This window comes from Babylonia areolata, chromosome 1, assembly GCF_041734735.1.
Source record: "Babylonia areolata isolate BAREFJ2019XMU chromosome 1, ASM4173473v1, whole genome shotgun sequence".
Lineage (NCBI taxonomy): Eukaryota > Metazoa > Mollusca > Gastropoda > Neogastropoda > Buccinidae > Babylonia > Babylonia areolata.
In genome coordinates this window covers 42,357,812-42,372,811 of record NC_134876.1, presented here as the reverse complement: position 1 = coordinate 42,372,811, position 15,000 = coordinate 42,357,812, and the positions used below count along the sequence as shown (strand labels likewise).

The 15,000-nt window shown below is 45.7% G+C and overlaps 1 protein-coding gene across 2 annotated transcripts in view; it reads right to left on the bottom strand.

The window, feature by feature from the left end:
* LOC143283138 (protein pangolin, isoforms A/H/I/S-like) overlaps positions 1-15,000 on the bottom strand; it is a 173,193-nt gene that overhangs the window by 90,430 nt on the left and 67,763 nt on the right. For both annotated transcript variants that reach the window (XM_076589282.1, XM_076589290.1), the window contains exon 3: positions 11,469-11,557. In XM_076589282.1, coding sequence (XP_076445397.1) covers positions 11,469-11,557 — 89 coding nt within the window. The remainder of the gene's footprint in view (positions 1-11,468; positions 11,558-15,000) is intronic.

Here is a 15,000-nt window from a genome sequence, read left to right as displayed (position 1 = left end):
ACCCACCAGGCGCCGTCACCGAGATTCGAACCAGGGAATAGTCCATTAACAATAACAAGGCAATGAAAAGAACGATTGTTTTTTTAATCACGTACGCATGCGCGCGCGCGCACGCACGCACACACACACACACAAAACAGTGAGAGAGGCAAAGTCCGAGAGCGAAGTGAAAGGTGGAGGGCGAGGGAGCGGGGGGGGGGGGGGGGGGGACTTCATGATGGTGAGAGCTCTCAGCAACAGCAACAAAAACACAAAACTGACAATCACTCAGGAATAAACGCGCGCACACGATGCACTTTGGAGTCGACCACAACTCGCCCCCACCCCCACCCTCCCCCTTTTCCGCTCCTCCCCCACCACCCACCACCCTCACACACACACACACACACACACACACGCAAGGTCTCAACACACGCGACAAAAACACTTGCATACCACCGGAATGAGATTCTCACACCGAACACAGCTAGTTATCATCATTGTCAACCTTGAAAAACACAGCTTCCTTTCCACACAAAGGTGTATGAAAGTAGTTTACTGTCAACAGTTCACAAGTCATCAACGCTGAACGGAATTCACACGAGACAACAAAAGACTCGTCGTCACGCCAAAGTGTCAATCGATAATAGGTGTGAATATACAAAACAAGAGAGAGAGGGGGAGAGAAAATAAATAGACTGGTTGGTCAAACACGTGAGTGAGTGAGTGAACGGAGAGAGAGAGAGAGAGAATGATCCTTGGCGTGTGTGAATGCATGGGTGTGTGCGTGCGAGCGCATGCCTCTGTGTGTGTTTGAGGGGGCTGGGAGTTAGGAGTAGGGGGGGGGGGGGGAAGAGGTGGGAAGTGAGTGGGCGGGTGGGTGGAAAGGTGTAGGGGCGGAGAGGAGGCTGAAATGAAAAGCTCCGCAGCCACTTTGCCCTCCGATCGCAGGTCAATGATTCACGTGGTAGGGGGGTTGACCAACCTGCCACTGCAGCAAGTATTGACCACAGAGGTGGAGTAAACGTTCACACAAGAAGTCAATGGTACTAACTAGGTGACATAATGAACACAACACCCCCCGCCTTCCTCAGTTTGTTTCAATGAAAGGGGCGTTTCTTTCCTAACTGGTTGCTCAGACCGATATAGACGTACATATAATAACCTCCGCCCCGCCCAAATATACTTTCTCCCACGTTCACTATGACACAACTCCCTATTAGTCGTGTTCAAACATGAACATTACGTGGGAGACCCTGACACGGAACAGATGGAGGGGGGAAGGAGGAGATGGGGGGGGGGGGGGGGGGGGGGAAGTGAGGAGGGGGGGGGGGGGGGGAGAGGAGGGCGGTGTTTAAAGCCGAGGCACAATGTACGAGAGGTCTTTCAGCGTGCATGACCGTTTTTACCCCGTCTTCTAAGCAGCCGTTCTCACTAATTTTTTTCTGGGGAGTAATGCTGGGTGATGGTTCTCGTTTCCAGTTTTGCTCTTGTATTCATAACCCTGCCGAATTAACGAACATTTTAAGTTACGGAATCTTTAACGTGCGTATTTGATCTTCTTGCGTGCGTACCCACACAAAGGTGGGGTTCTGACACTACCAGGTCTGGACATCTCTTTGGATCCGGAGGATCTGGAGAGAAAAAAAAAAGAAAAAAAAAGAAAAAAATCAACTCACAACATAAACCCACTAGGTACCTTACAGACTGAGATTCGGAGAACCATCAGATTGTAAAGCCATTGCTATACTTACCACTCGATTGTTGCACCCGCCAGCTAGAAAGATAGACAAAGAAGGTATATGAGGGGGGTGGGGGGGGGGGACAATAAAACAAAAAACCCCTGGTTATATTCAGCCAGGGCTTTCCAGTTGTAACACCAGACGGACCGCCAACCCGAACAGACATCCAGAACAGACATCCAGGACTCATCCCTTTAAACAACGCAACCATCACCGAACCCAGGCCCGAGCCCTGAACAGCTTGACCCTTAAAGGACCCCACCCCACCCCACCCCCTGAACAGGTCGTTGAATTCCACAACAGAGTCAATCATGCTCGGAGCGTGGCTTGCTACAGCGGGAACGGATGAGCTCGTGGCAGCAGGACATCCAGCCAGCTTCCTGTTCACACTGTACCCTCCCCCACCCCCCACCCCTCCCTTCACACTGGTGTCACACGCTGATCGGTTACCTCCCTTCCTTCCTCCAAATTTCTGTCCACTCCCACCACTAACTTCTGGACGTGTAACGTAGTCCTCCGCGACCCCTGAACTCTGTCCCTGACGATGACCTCAACGCACGGGGTCAAACGACAGTACAGGTTTTAAACAGTAAGGTTAAAGGTTAATAGTGAAAGGTCCCGTAGCCTTTTACGGCCATCGGAGCAGTGAATTCACATCCACAACCCTCCCTACATCACTCTCCACGATCAGCTTCACAGCCACTCGTTTCAACGATCCCAGTTTCAAAAAAAAAAAATGCACAGTCGGCCGCCGCTCTTTCTTTTCTCTTGCCTCTGGACCTTTCACTTGAAACAAGCTCCCTTACCTCTCTATCCCTTCGTCAAATCTCTGCACTAAGCTATTTCAAATCTAGCCTTAAAAACCGGCATCATTCCTGAATGGTTTACACATTTCTGATATCAAGAAGAAGAAAAAAAGGCAGAATACTGCGTTCAATTAAGAAAACGTGAGCAACATAAGCCTGACCAACTTATATCCTGCTCGACGGGCGCAATAGCCGAGTGGTTAAAGCGTTGGACTTTCAATCTGAGGGTCCCGGGTTCGAATCACGGTGACGGCGCCTGGTGGGTTAAGGGTGGAGATTTTTGCGATCTCCAAGGTCAACATATGTGCAGACCTGCTAGTACATGAACCCCCTTCGTGTGTATATGCAAGCAGAAGATCAAATACGCACGTTAAAGATCCTGTAATCCATGTCAGCGTCCGGTGGGTTATGGAAACAAGAACATACCCAGCATGCACACCCCCGAAAGCGGAGTATGGCTGCCTACATGGCGGGGTAAAAACGGTCATACACGTAAAATCCCACTCGTGTGCATACGAGTGAACGTGGGAGTTGCAGCCCACGAACGCAGAAGAAGAAGAAGAAGAAGAATATCCTGCTCTTTCGTTCCATATTATCCCCCTTCTCCGCTCCCTCCACCCGGTCTCCACTTTCTTCAGTTCTCTCCGTGCACGCGTTTTTATTCTTGAAGTCTTGTCTTTCATACATCTGAACCATTGACTCGTGTGGAAAAACAAAACGGAGTGGGGAGTGACGGGGTTGGGGGTGGGTGCTGGGGGGAGCTATGATTTGTCTCTGAACAATATATATGCTTCTCCCAACTCTAGTTTGACATGTGAACTGCATCGTGAGTGTGTGTGTGTGTGTGTGTGTGTGTGTGTGTGTAGGGGGAGCGGTGGGGGATGGGTGGGACGGGGGGGCGGGGGGCGGGGGGGGGGGGGGGGGGAGGGGGCCAGTAAATGAGTCGTCACACGGACTCACCACAAACGAGACCAACAATGTCTGCAGACCATCGGCATTAGTCTCTGGTCTGACCGCCCTACACGTGGGAAGGGTATCTTCGCCTTACAAATAATAAATAAATAAATAAATAAATTTTAAAAAGCGCCAACCCACGAACACACAAACACACGTCGGTGGCAAGGGCTGATTCGTTCAGCAGCTTGACTAGGAGCCAGCCCGCCGGTTCGCACGTGCGCGCTTGCGCCTATCGTTATTACTACAGCTGCTCAGCCATGCGAGTCACGGCCAACTCGTGCTGACACGTTGACAGTGGTGTCGGCAGTCACCAACAAAGATACTGTCGGCCTGTCACTGCCGGCCTGTCACCTGTCCGCAGGCGGCCATTATGTACGTAGCGGCCATTATGTAGCAGACAGCGGGCAGCCTTGATGCTATCATCACGCTGGTTTTAAATTCTGGACGTCCGCTCGTGTTTTACTTTGTCTGTTTCTTTGTTTGTTTGCTTAATGAGAGCAGGACGTGGCAGGGAACTAAATCAACAGGTTGACATGTTGTTTGTTGTGTGTGTGTGTGTGTGTGTGTGTGTGTGTGAGGGGTAGGGAGTGGAGGGGAGGATGGGAGGGGAGGACGCGGGTTGGAGTCCACATTGTGTCCGCTGACTCGTCACCCCACGTTGGCACGCAGATGTTTCTTTTTCACGGCCTCTTGTTACAGACAAGTTTGTAAGTAACTGTCGGGCTAGCGTCTCTTCTCATTCTAAAAAGAATGCTTGCGATACTATCCCGCTTTTTCTCTCCCCCCCCCCCCCCCCCTTGTATTTGTATCACTTTTTTTATCACAATTCTCTCTGTGAAATTCGGGCTGCTCTCCCCAGGGAGAGCGCGTTGCTATACTGACAGCGCCACCTATTTTTTAATTCTTTTTCTGCCTGCAATTGTATTTGTTTTCCTATCGAAGTGGATATTTCTACAGAATTTTACCCGAAACAACCCTTTTGTTGCCGTGGGTTCTTTTACGTGCGCTAAATGTTTGTTGCACACGGGACCTCGGTTTACCGTCTCATCCGAATGGCTAGCGTCCAGACCACCACTCAATGTCTAGTGGAGAGGGAGAAAATACTGGCGATCGCCGGTGTGATTCGAACCAGCGCGCTCAGATTCTCTCGCTTCCTAGGCGAACGCGTTACCTCTAGGCCATCACTCCACTACCTCTATCATATCTATTTAGTTTACTGTCAGGACTAAGGTACGTCTGTAATAATGTGTCAACTGAACAAAAATGTTTGGGGGGAAAAAACAGAATGCTCGAGAACAGCTATTTTCGGGTGATATCTTTTGATCATTTTTTTTTTCCAACAGATATTTCAACATATTATGTTGCTGGGGGTAGTGGTGCTGCTGCTGTTGCTGTTGTTGTTGCTGTTGTTGTTGCTGTTGTTTCATCCACAATGAAAGCTGGGATGTACATATCGCAAAACACAAATGCTATACTGTTGACTCCAAGACGACGATGACACGAGACGGGTTTGTTTGTTTGCTCTTTTTTTCTTCTTCTTTTTTTTTTTTTTTTTGTTTTGTTTGATTGTTTGCTTTTTCCATTTTTGTTTGGGGGAGGGGGGTGGAGGGAGGCAAATAAAATATTTTATATATTTACATTTCATTCGATTGTCATGTTGTTCGAAGCAAACGCTCAAAACACTTCGGTCTTTAACAATTTTTTTTTTCACCTCTCGCGTTGTTTATTTATTGTGACTATTAATTATGGATATCAATATAACGGTAATCAATTCATCAACGCATTCACACACACACACACACACACACACACACACACACACACACACACACACCGCTCCCGCCCACATTGCCAGGTCACACTCATCAGTCATCACTCAAGTTCAGCAGGAGTCGTCGAAACAAAACGCTTTCATCCCGACACGGCTATATTCCCGATGCGCCCATCACTAAAATTAGCGATTAAATCACGATTCGCCTGTTTCCACTTCGTCAATGTATTTGAAACGACATCAGTTGGTCTTTTATAAAACAAGAAATAAAATCCCAACTTTTTTTTTTTTTTTTAAACAAGAACATCTTACACGTTGCCCCCCCCCCTCCCCCCCCAACCCACATCGCCCTTCCCCTCCCTCTCCTCCCTATAAACGTCACATTCCTAACAGGAGGAGTTTGTATTATACTCCATGTTTGGTGTTGCATATACTTACCATGTCAAACTGATGCAAACTAGGCCTATTGGTTTGCTCTGCTTGGCCAAATTTCGCGCGGCTAACAGTGAAAAGACGGGCCCGCCCGCTCTCAGCCAATCAAACGCCTCTAAAAGCTATAAGCGCTGAATCATTCCTTTGGTGACACCAAAAACCTGTTTCGCTCATTCACATACATGCCCTTCCCAGCCATCCCTGATAATTTCCCATTGTCAAGGCTTCACAGTAAATCCCCTGTCATGGCTTCGTAGTAAGTCTCGTACTGTCGACAGACAACACTATGTGACTCAATGGTAGTAAGCAGGGTATAGTGTAACTGGGGGTCAGATTCTGTGAGCCATTCTGTTTGGTTGTGGTGGTCACCGATATTCCAACGTGATAATATTAAGCTGCTGGTGATTTGGGGGGTATATAGATAAGGGTGAGGCGTGCGTGTGTGTGTGTGTGTGTGTGTGTGTGTGCGTCCGTGCGTGCGTGCGTGAGTGGTCATTTAGCTTTCCTCTAACTCGCTGACAACGTCTCGATATGGTCTTTAACTTTCTTTTTTTCGGCTATGGTCGATACCTTTTCTTTTACAACTGTGGTCAATACCTTTTTTTTTACAACTGTGGCCAATACCTTTTTTTTTTGCAACTGTTGTCAATACCTTTCTTTACAATTGTGATCAGTACCTTTTCTTTTAAAACTTCTACAACTGTGGCCAATACCTTTTTTTTTTTACAACTGTGGCCAATACCTTTTTTTTAACAACTGTGGTCAATACCTTTCTTTACAACTGTGATCATACCTTTTCTTTTAAAACTTCTACAACTGTGGTTAATACCTTTTCTTCACAGCTGTGGTCAAACCTTTTCTTGACAAATGTGGTCAATACCTTTCTTTTACAACTGTGGTCAATGCCTTTTCTTTAACAACTATGGTCAATACCTTTCCTTTAAAACTGTGGTCAATATCTTTTCTGAACAACTGCGGTCAATGCCTTTTCTTTTACAAATGTGTTCAATACCTTCCTGTGGTCAAGCTTTCTATTAACTGTGATCAACACCTTTCCTCTAACAAGTCAAGAGTTTTCCTCTGACTCTGGTCAATCAATGGCTGTCCACCAAAACTGAGGTCACTGTGGCCAGTGTAAAACCATTGAAGACGTTTGTCCCTCTGAGGCGGCATAAAAGTCAGAGAAAGATCAGTTACTTCATAAGTGAATCGACATCAAAAGGAAGCAGCCCGCATCAAAAGGTTTGCCGTTAGGGAGACTGATGACACGGGAAGAAAAAGGGGGTGTGGTGTGGTGTGGGGAGGGAGGGTGACGAGGGGTTGGGGGGCAGGAGGTGGGGGGGTTTACAGGTGATCTGACCTTCAAGTCCGCGGGGACCCATTTCCAAGGTTTGACAGTCGTCTTAATTAATCTTGCCTGCAAGCCATGACTGTGATGATGACTGATACGATGGATCTTCCCTACATACTATTGTACATCACCTCGTGTATGTATGAGTCTCTCTCTCTCTCTCTCTCTCTCTCTCTCTCTCTCACTCACACACACACACACACACACACACACACACATTCCGCTGAAATATCATATAAAAGACCAAGACATTTTCTTTTAGTGTTTCTACTATCTGTTATTTCAAACCCTGCCTTTAAAAAAAAAAAAATCTATGTGTTTCTAAGTCATTATAAAGACGTGGTTTTATGATCAGTTAACCAAACGGTTTTCCTTGTAATCCCATAAAGCACAGCAAAATAATATGCTCGATACATGTTGATCAATTTATCTTTTGAAAATGCAGTTACCCGTTCCACACGGTCTTGCTGAACGGACTGTCGTTATCGACGTCATGCGGATTATGTTCATGATGACTCTTCAAGTCGACATAAATCGAAAGAACGACACAAGTGACCATCACAGCTAAACGTCAGAGATTAACTCACTCAGTACGGCCAGTCCTCTCTTCTCCTCTACACAGACCCCTCGGATGTCCAGTGGGTGTCTCAATGACCCAACCTTTAGTTTCCGTCGTCAGAATTGTGGTGTTCTTTAGTCAACATTCACCTCTTCAGTGTAAGAGCCTTCCGCTTGTAATATTTTGATGGTGGTAATTGGGGGTGAAACGCTGTTAACGTCGTCTCTTTCGCCGTTCGTATGGAGAGAGTTAAACATCGTATTTAACACATTCTTGCTCATTTTAGCGACTCCTACCCCCCCCCCCCCCCCCCCCCTCAATCATCTGCACCGTTTCAGTGGCATTACTCCCACGCCGCTCATTTAGATTCCCCCATGCACGGCCACACCCGGGTTCGTCCGTCACAGTTTCAGCGTCCGCAGTCCGCAGGGAACCATCGATGTTAGTTCGCCAGGAGGCCACACACCAGAGGAGACCCTGCACTGCTGCTGAGTCACTTCGGTGGTGTTCAGTGATGCCTGTTCTGATTTAACGTACTCAGGACACCACCTACTAAGACCCCTACTAACGACAACTCTAGCGACTTTAGTATTCAGTTATTAACTTTATTTTAAATACTTCTTTGAAATCTTTAATGCTCAAATCACTGTAGCTAATGGGAGAAAATTCTTTAAAGAGATTTTTCTAAAAAAAATCATTGTAGAAAACTGACCTAATACGCACTCACACACACACGAAAGCAATAATAAATTCACCCTCTCAATCATACGAACACGCACGCGCGCTTGCACGCAAGCAGCCATACAAAGATGTGAAACGGCTCACTCAAAATGAAATGGAAAAGACGTTTGAATTCTAAAAAAAAAATAATAATAATAATAAAATAAAATAAAAACCCAACACATAACAATTGAATGATGACATGCTGATGCCTCTAATTATTTTGTTACGCTTATTCAGACAGAATGCTGGACTATAAAAACTCTTCACACACACACACATGCAAACGCGCGCGCACACAAACACACACACACACACACACACACTGACACACAGATGCCGGTGCGTACAACTACACATACACACATACTCCACACCCTTCATCTCCCTAACGCCCCTCCCCCACCCCCAAAACAGAGAAGAAAAAGAAGAAGAAGAAGAAGAAGAAGAAACCCATACAATCCATGCACGCGCTTGTGCAACATTCGTCAATGTCATACATGGAAATAAGAACAGTTTTTGGAAATTGTTTTTCAATACGTCACTCACAGACAGGTGTAATAAACACAACAAAGGCTAACAGCAAGGGAAAGAAAGACGGGGGGGGGGGGGGGGGAGCAAAAAAAAAAAGCGTACTCGCAAAATAAAGGTCTGCTGCTATCGAAAACACGAAGAAGGCACGACTTGGAACGTATTGAAGCCTGCATTGTGCCTCCAGGTTCAAAACTTTTGTATGTATAATAATTATTGTCGCCTCAAGTGAAAGGGACGGAGCCGCTTGCCCGTTCAAGTGTCAACGGGCGCGTGCATAGTGATTGCATGTGGCCCGACTGACGTGTATATGTATGCACGTCATGGAGACACCCCTGAATCCATATGCTGGTGTCGCAGTGCATGATTTCTATCGTTGTCGCTTCTATTTTTCATTATTCTGGCCGCCTGCTCAAACTTTAGACACGGAGGGGGTGGGGGGGGCGGGGTTGGGGGTGGGGGGGGGGAGGGGCGCGAGTGCGAAAAGTCCTGAAAGGTGTCCGATTCCTTTCTCTGTGCGTCCCTGTGATTGATGTGCATCCTCCCCGTCTTGTGTGTGTCCCTGTCTCTGAGTGGCCCCGTCAGTACGTCTATGTCTGTGCTCCCGTCAGTGTGTCCCCGTGTTTGTGTGTCCCTCCCTGTCTGTGTCCCAGTGTGCCCATGCGCCAGTGTGCCCGTGTCTGTGTCCTGGTCTCTAAGTGACCGCGTCAGTATGTCTATTTCTGTGTCCCCGTGTTTCTGTGTCTGTGTCTGTGTGTGTCTCTCTCTCTGTGTCCCTGTCTCTGAGTGACCCCGTCAGTACGTCTATGTCTGTGCCCCCGTCAGTGTGTCCCCGTGTCTGTGTGTCCCTGTCTATATGTCCCTGTCTCTGAGTGTCCCTGTCTGTGTCCCTGTCTCTGAGTGACCCCGTCAGTACGTCTACGTCTGTGCCCCAGTCAGTGTGTCCCCGTGTCTGTGTGTCCCCGTGTCTGTGTGTCCCTGTCTCTGCGTGGCCCCGTCAGTGTGACTGTAGTCACCCGTGTCTAGAAAAGTCCCCTCCTCGATGTATCCCAGTTCCCCGCTCTTCATCCTTGTGGCTCTGCGTCTCCGTCTCTACCGGTGATACATATATATATATATATATATATATATATCCCCTTCCCTATGTGCCTCCTTCTAAGTATATCCCCGTCTCCATACTATGTCCATCGTCTATAATACTTATGTCTCCGTTGCTATGTGTCCCCATCTCTGCCGTTGTCTGTCCCCAACCAGAGGGGAAGAAACACCCGGAAATCATCAGCAAGAGCGTCACTGATGAGACGTGACATAGTACTCCACTCCAAGGCAACGAAACAAGCGATTCTGATAGAGGCTCGCTGTGCCTATACGACAGCAGAATGGAGGAAGCCCACATCCACAAGACGGAGATGTGTGCTAGCCCAGCCAGCAGCCTGAGAGAATCTGGCTTCCACGCCAAAGTCCTCGCCATAGAGATTGGTGCAAGAGGGTTTGTGAGCACATCTGCCTGCAGCATCATGAAACAGCTGTCGATTTCTGGCAGAGAGAGGACACGTGCTCTCAAGGCAATGGCAGAAGCAGCAGAAAAGAGTCCTAGCTTGATCTGGTCGAGGAGGAATGAAAGTAAAATGTCCCTATTCAAATTAGGCGTACGATGGCTCAGTGGTTAAAACGTCTGCCAGAAAAGGTGACTCAGTCCTGAAGTGGCGACCACCCTGGAGGCGCGGGTTCGAACCTGCTGAAGCACGAGGGGGGAGAAAACAGAAACAAAGGCGGTAATACAAGGGCACCTGGGGTGCGGCCCGGTCTCCTTAGAGTGAAAGGAGTTAAGGGCCGAAACACTTGATTGAGGGGGGCTTCTTCTCTGAAGAACTTGTACTGTCAGCTCTCTCTATGCGTTTCTTATCACGGTCTCCGTTGCTATGTGTCCCCATCTCCGAGTCTCTGTCCCCGTATGTCAGTCGTCTCTGTGTGTGATGTCCCCTTCTCTACGACTATAATTAGATCCCATTGACCACGTGTTCCCTGTCTCTCTCTACGATACTGGCAAAAAAACAGACAAACAAACAAACAAACAATAAACTGGGTCGTAAGTAATATGCTGTTTAGTTACGTTTTGTACTTCTTTTTTTTCCTGCTTCTTCTTCTTCTTTTATTTTAATACTGTGGATTTGGGTTTGGATTCTTTTTTTTTCCTTTCTTTTCTTTTCTCTTTGGATACATCATTAACACACACACACACACACACACACACACACACACACACACACCGCACCTGTCAGCCGAGACAAGACAGACAGAGAACGGGAGAGAGAGAGAGAGAGACAGAGACAGAGAGACAGAGAGACAGACAGACAGACAGTAAGAGAAACAGACAGAGAAACAGAGACAGAGAAACGGAGACAAGAGAGAGAGAGAGAAAGAGAGACAGTAAGAGAGATAAACAGACAGACAGACAGAGAAACGGAGACAAGAGAGAGAGAGACAGACAGACAGTAAGAGACAGAGAGAAAAACAGAGAGAGAGAGAGACGGGAGACGAGAGAGGCGATCGGACGGACAGACAGTCGTGGAAGCAGACAGACAGACAGACAGACAGACCGACCAGCAGAGCGACTCACCCCGTTGGGATAGGAGGCGTACGGGGGCAGGAAGAAGCCCATGGACCCCGGGGGCTGCCCCTGCCCCGAGGTGCTGCCCGCTACCTTGTCTGCAACACACACACACACACGTGACATTTATTTATCTATTTATTTAATAATAATAATAATGATAATAATAATAATAATAATAATAATGTACTGGAAATGAACAAACAATTAGACATTCGGATGAGACGATAAACCGAGGTCCCGTGTGCAGCATGCACTTAGCGCACGTAAAAGAACCCACGGCAACAAAAGGGTCGTTCCTGGCAAAATTCTGTAGAAAAATCCGCATCGATAGAAAAAAAAAAAAAAACTGCATGCAGGAAAAAATACAACAACAACAACAACAAAAAAAAAGGGTGGCGCTGTAGTGTAGCGACGCGCTCTCCCTGGGGAAAGCAGCCCGAATTTCACACAGAGAAATCTGTTGTGATAAAAAGAAATACAAATACAAATACAAAATGATTAACTAGTAAAGAGTGGTAACTCTCTCCATTCACAATGCACACAACTTCAAGTCAGTGCTGCTTACGCTACCGATTCAGCTAGCACACAGGTAAATAAAAAGTACTACATTGGAACAAACCCAGACACTTCCTCAAAAAAGGAAGCGCCGGGCCTATCCTTATACCCATCATCTGACGTGTGCACACAGCAGCAAAGACAGAAGAAATAATGTAATTATTAAATAATAATGTACATTTATATAGCGCCATTTCTCTCTAAGAGCTCAGGGCGCTCTACGTGAAAGAAAAATAGTACAAGTTACCTAAAACATTCATGACCACTATTTATTTGTTGGGTTTTGTGTGTGTGTGTGTATATATATGTATTCATTATTCACAGTTTATTCATTCATTTATTTATCTAGTTATTTATTCATTTACTTATTCATCGATTTATTTTTCTATCTATATATTTGCTTATTCATCTTCCTATTTACTTATTTCTTCATTCACAGTTTATTCATTCATTTACCTATCTATCTATCTGTTGATTTATTTTATTTATTTACTTGTTTGTTTATTTATTTATTTGTTTATTCATTCATTCATTTATTTATTTACTTATATAATTCATTATATATCTGTTTTTGTAAACTTATTCATTCACTCTCCTTTATTATTTCGTTCATTCATTCATTCGAACGTTCTTTACTTGGAATCATGAATAATGCATTCTACATTATCACTGACTATCATTCATACATACATTCTATATTATGAAACAATACGATCTGTTCTGGGCACGCACACACACACACACACACACACACACACACACACGCACGCACACACACACACACACACATATATATATCTGTGTGTGTGCGTGTATGTGCCCGCCCCCGCCCCCCCACCCCTGCTCCCCCCCCCTCACACACACACACAACCAAAGATGTGATTCCTACAAAGAAAAATAAATTTAAAAAAAAAGAGAACACATCCCACAAAAAAAACCAAAAAAAAACCCAACAACCAGAGAACACATCCCATTCTCAAAACTGGAACCAGAAAAACACATTCTGGCCACCTCCACCAAGACGAGATAAAGACAGTTTGCTCCATCATCAATCATATCACTGCCTCGCAGGCCCTATATCCTTGTATTGCCCAAAGTTTCATCCTGCAAGGACAACTTTTAAAAAGCCATGTACACCACGGCCTCCTGAGAGACAGAGACAGAGAGAGAGAGGGAGAGAGTGACGAAAAAGATAGCGTACGCGCACGACAGCCTTAAAGACGAGCTGTTTTGAGTTTGAAGCGTTCAAGTCCGAACGAATCGAGGAACGTCGTTGCATTAATTCGTCATCAATATGCTTACGTAATACCCAGCCCACGGAACCACCACCACCACCACCACCACCACCACTTCTTCCCCCACCCCACACACCCGGGCTGTGCCCTCCATTCCCCCCCCCCTCTACCCCCACCCTCCCCTCTCTCTCCCCCCATAAAAGTTGCAAACGTAATAATCCACAGCCACGTAAGGAAATGACATTCGTGTCCGTCTCTGTACTTGACGTAGATGCCCATGGTTCGCGGAAACTGCAAGCTTGGTTATGGTTTAGGATTCCGTCACGATTTTCGGCTTTGTAATATATATTGCATTCATATATATATATATATAATTTTATTTTTTTATTTTTTAACTGAGTGTGAGATACAGCATACATGGAGTGAGTTGATGGTCGTCACTACAGCCATGAAGTGAGTATTAAAAAAAAAAACCCCGTCTGTTTTAGTTTTAGTTTCAGTTTCAGTGAGGTATCAGAGCGTGCAGACGATACACCACATCCGCTGTACATAAACAACGATCAAGAAGAAGAAGAAGAAGAAGAAGAATTTAACGATGATGGTTTATGGTTTAAACATTTTTAATATCAAGAAACAAGGTGAAATACAGCGTTCAATTCAGAAAACTTGGGCAACAACAAGCCTGAGCTTATACCGTGCTCGTTCATGTGTAACAAGCAATAACAAAACGCAATGGTGAAAATACACACATTATTTGATAATGAAAAGAAAATTGAAGTGCAAATAGAAAACTGAAGTGCAAGACAAAACTAAACTAAACAAGAAAAACAACAACAAAAAACACAAAAAAACCCAAACTACTATTACTGCAACTACCACTGACAAAACAACAATAATAATGTTAATGATAATAATACTAACATAGTAATAATAATAATAATAATACTAATGGATAATTATACAGCACACTATCCAGAAATTTGCTCTAGGTGCTTTACAAAAACGCTTTTGTTAACATAAAACATCATATCTATGTTACATACACACACACACACACACACACACACACACACACACACACACACACACGCTGCATACATACATTTTAACATACATGTGTATCTAACAGCTACCCTAACACATACGCACACATAGGCAGGCACAAACTTACATAAACACACGCACACGCACACACAATACACATTCATATACATGCAAGTGGACCTGCCACAATTGAACTTATTGCTGAGGGAAAAGGTGAGTTTTGAGACGAGATTTAAAAGATGCGAGGGAATCAGAATGACGGAGGTTATCGGGGAGCTTGTTCCACGTCTTTGGCGATTGAAAAGAAAACGATCTGTGTCCATAGGTCTTACTTCTGACGTGAGGTATCCTGAGAAGTCGAGTATCAGAGGAAGAACGGAGCTGGCGAGACGGGGTATAGATATGGATGAGTTCAGAAAGATACTTCGGGCCAGATCCGTTGACTGCAGAAAAGGTCAGAGTGGATAGCTTATAGTCTATTCGATCAGAAACAGGCAACCAGTGGAGTAACAATAATAATACACTGGAAAGTGAACATCACCTAGGGAGCAATGTAATGGGGGGAGGGGAGGGAGGGAGGGAGGGAGAGAGAGAGAGAGAGAGAGAGAGAGAGAGAGAGAGAGAGAGAGAGAGAGAGAGAGAGAGAGAGAGAGAGAGAGAGAGAGATTACAGAGTGAAAACGGGGCCATTCATCAAAATGAAAT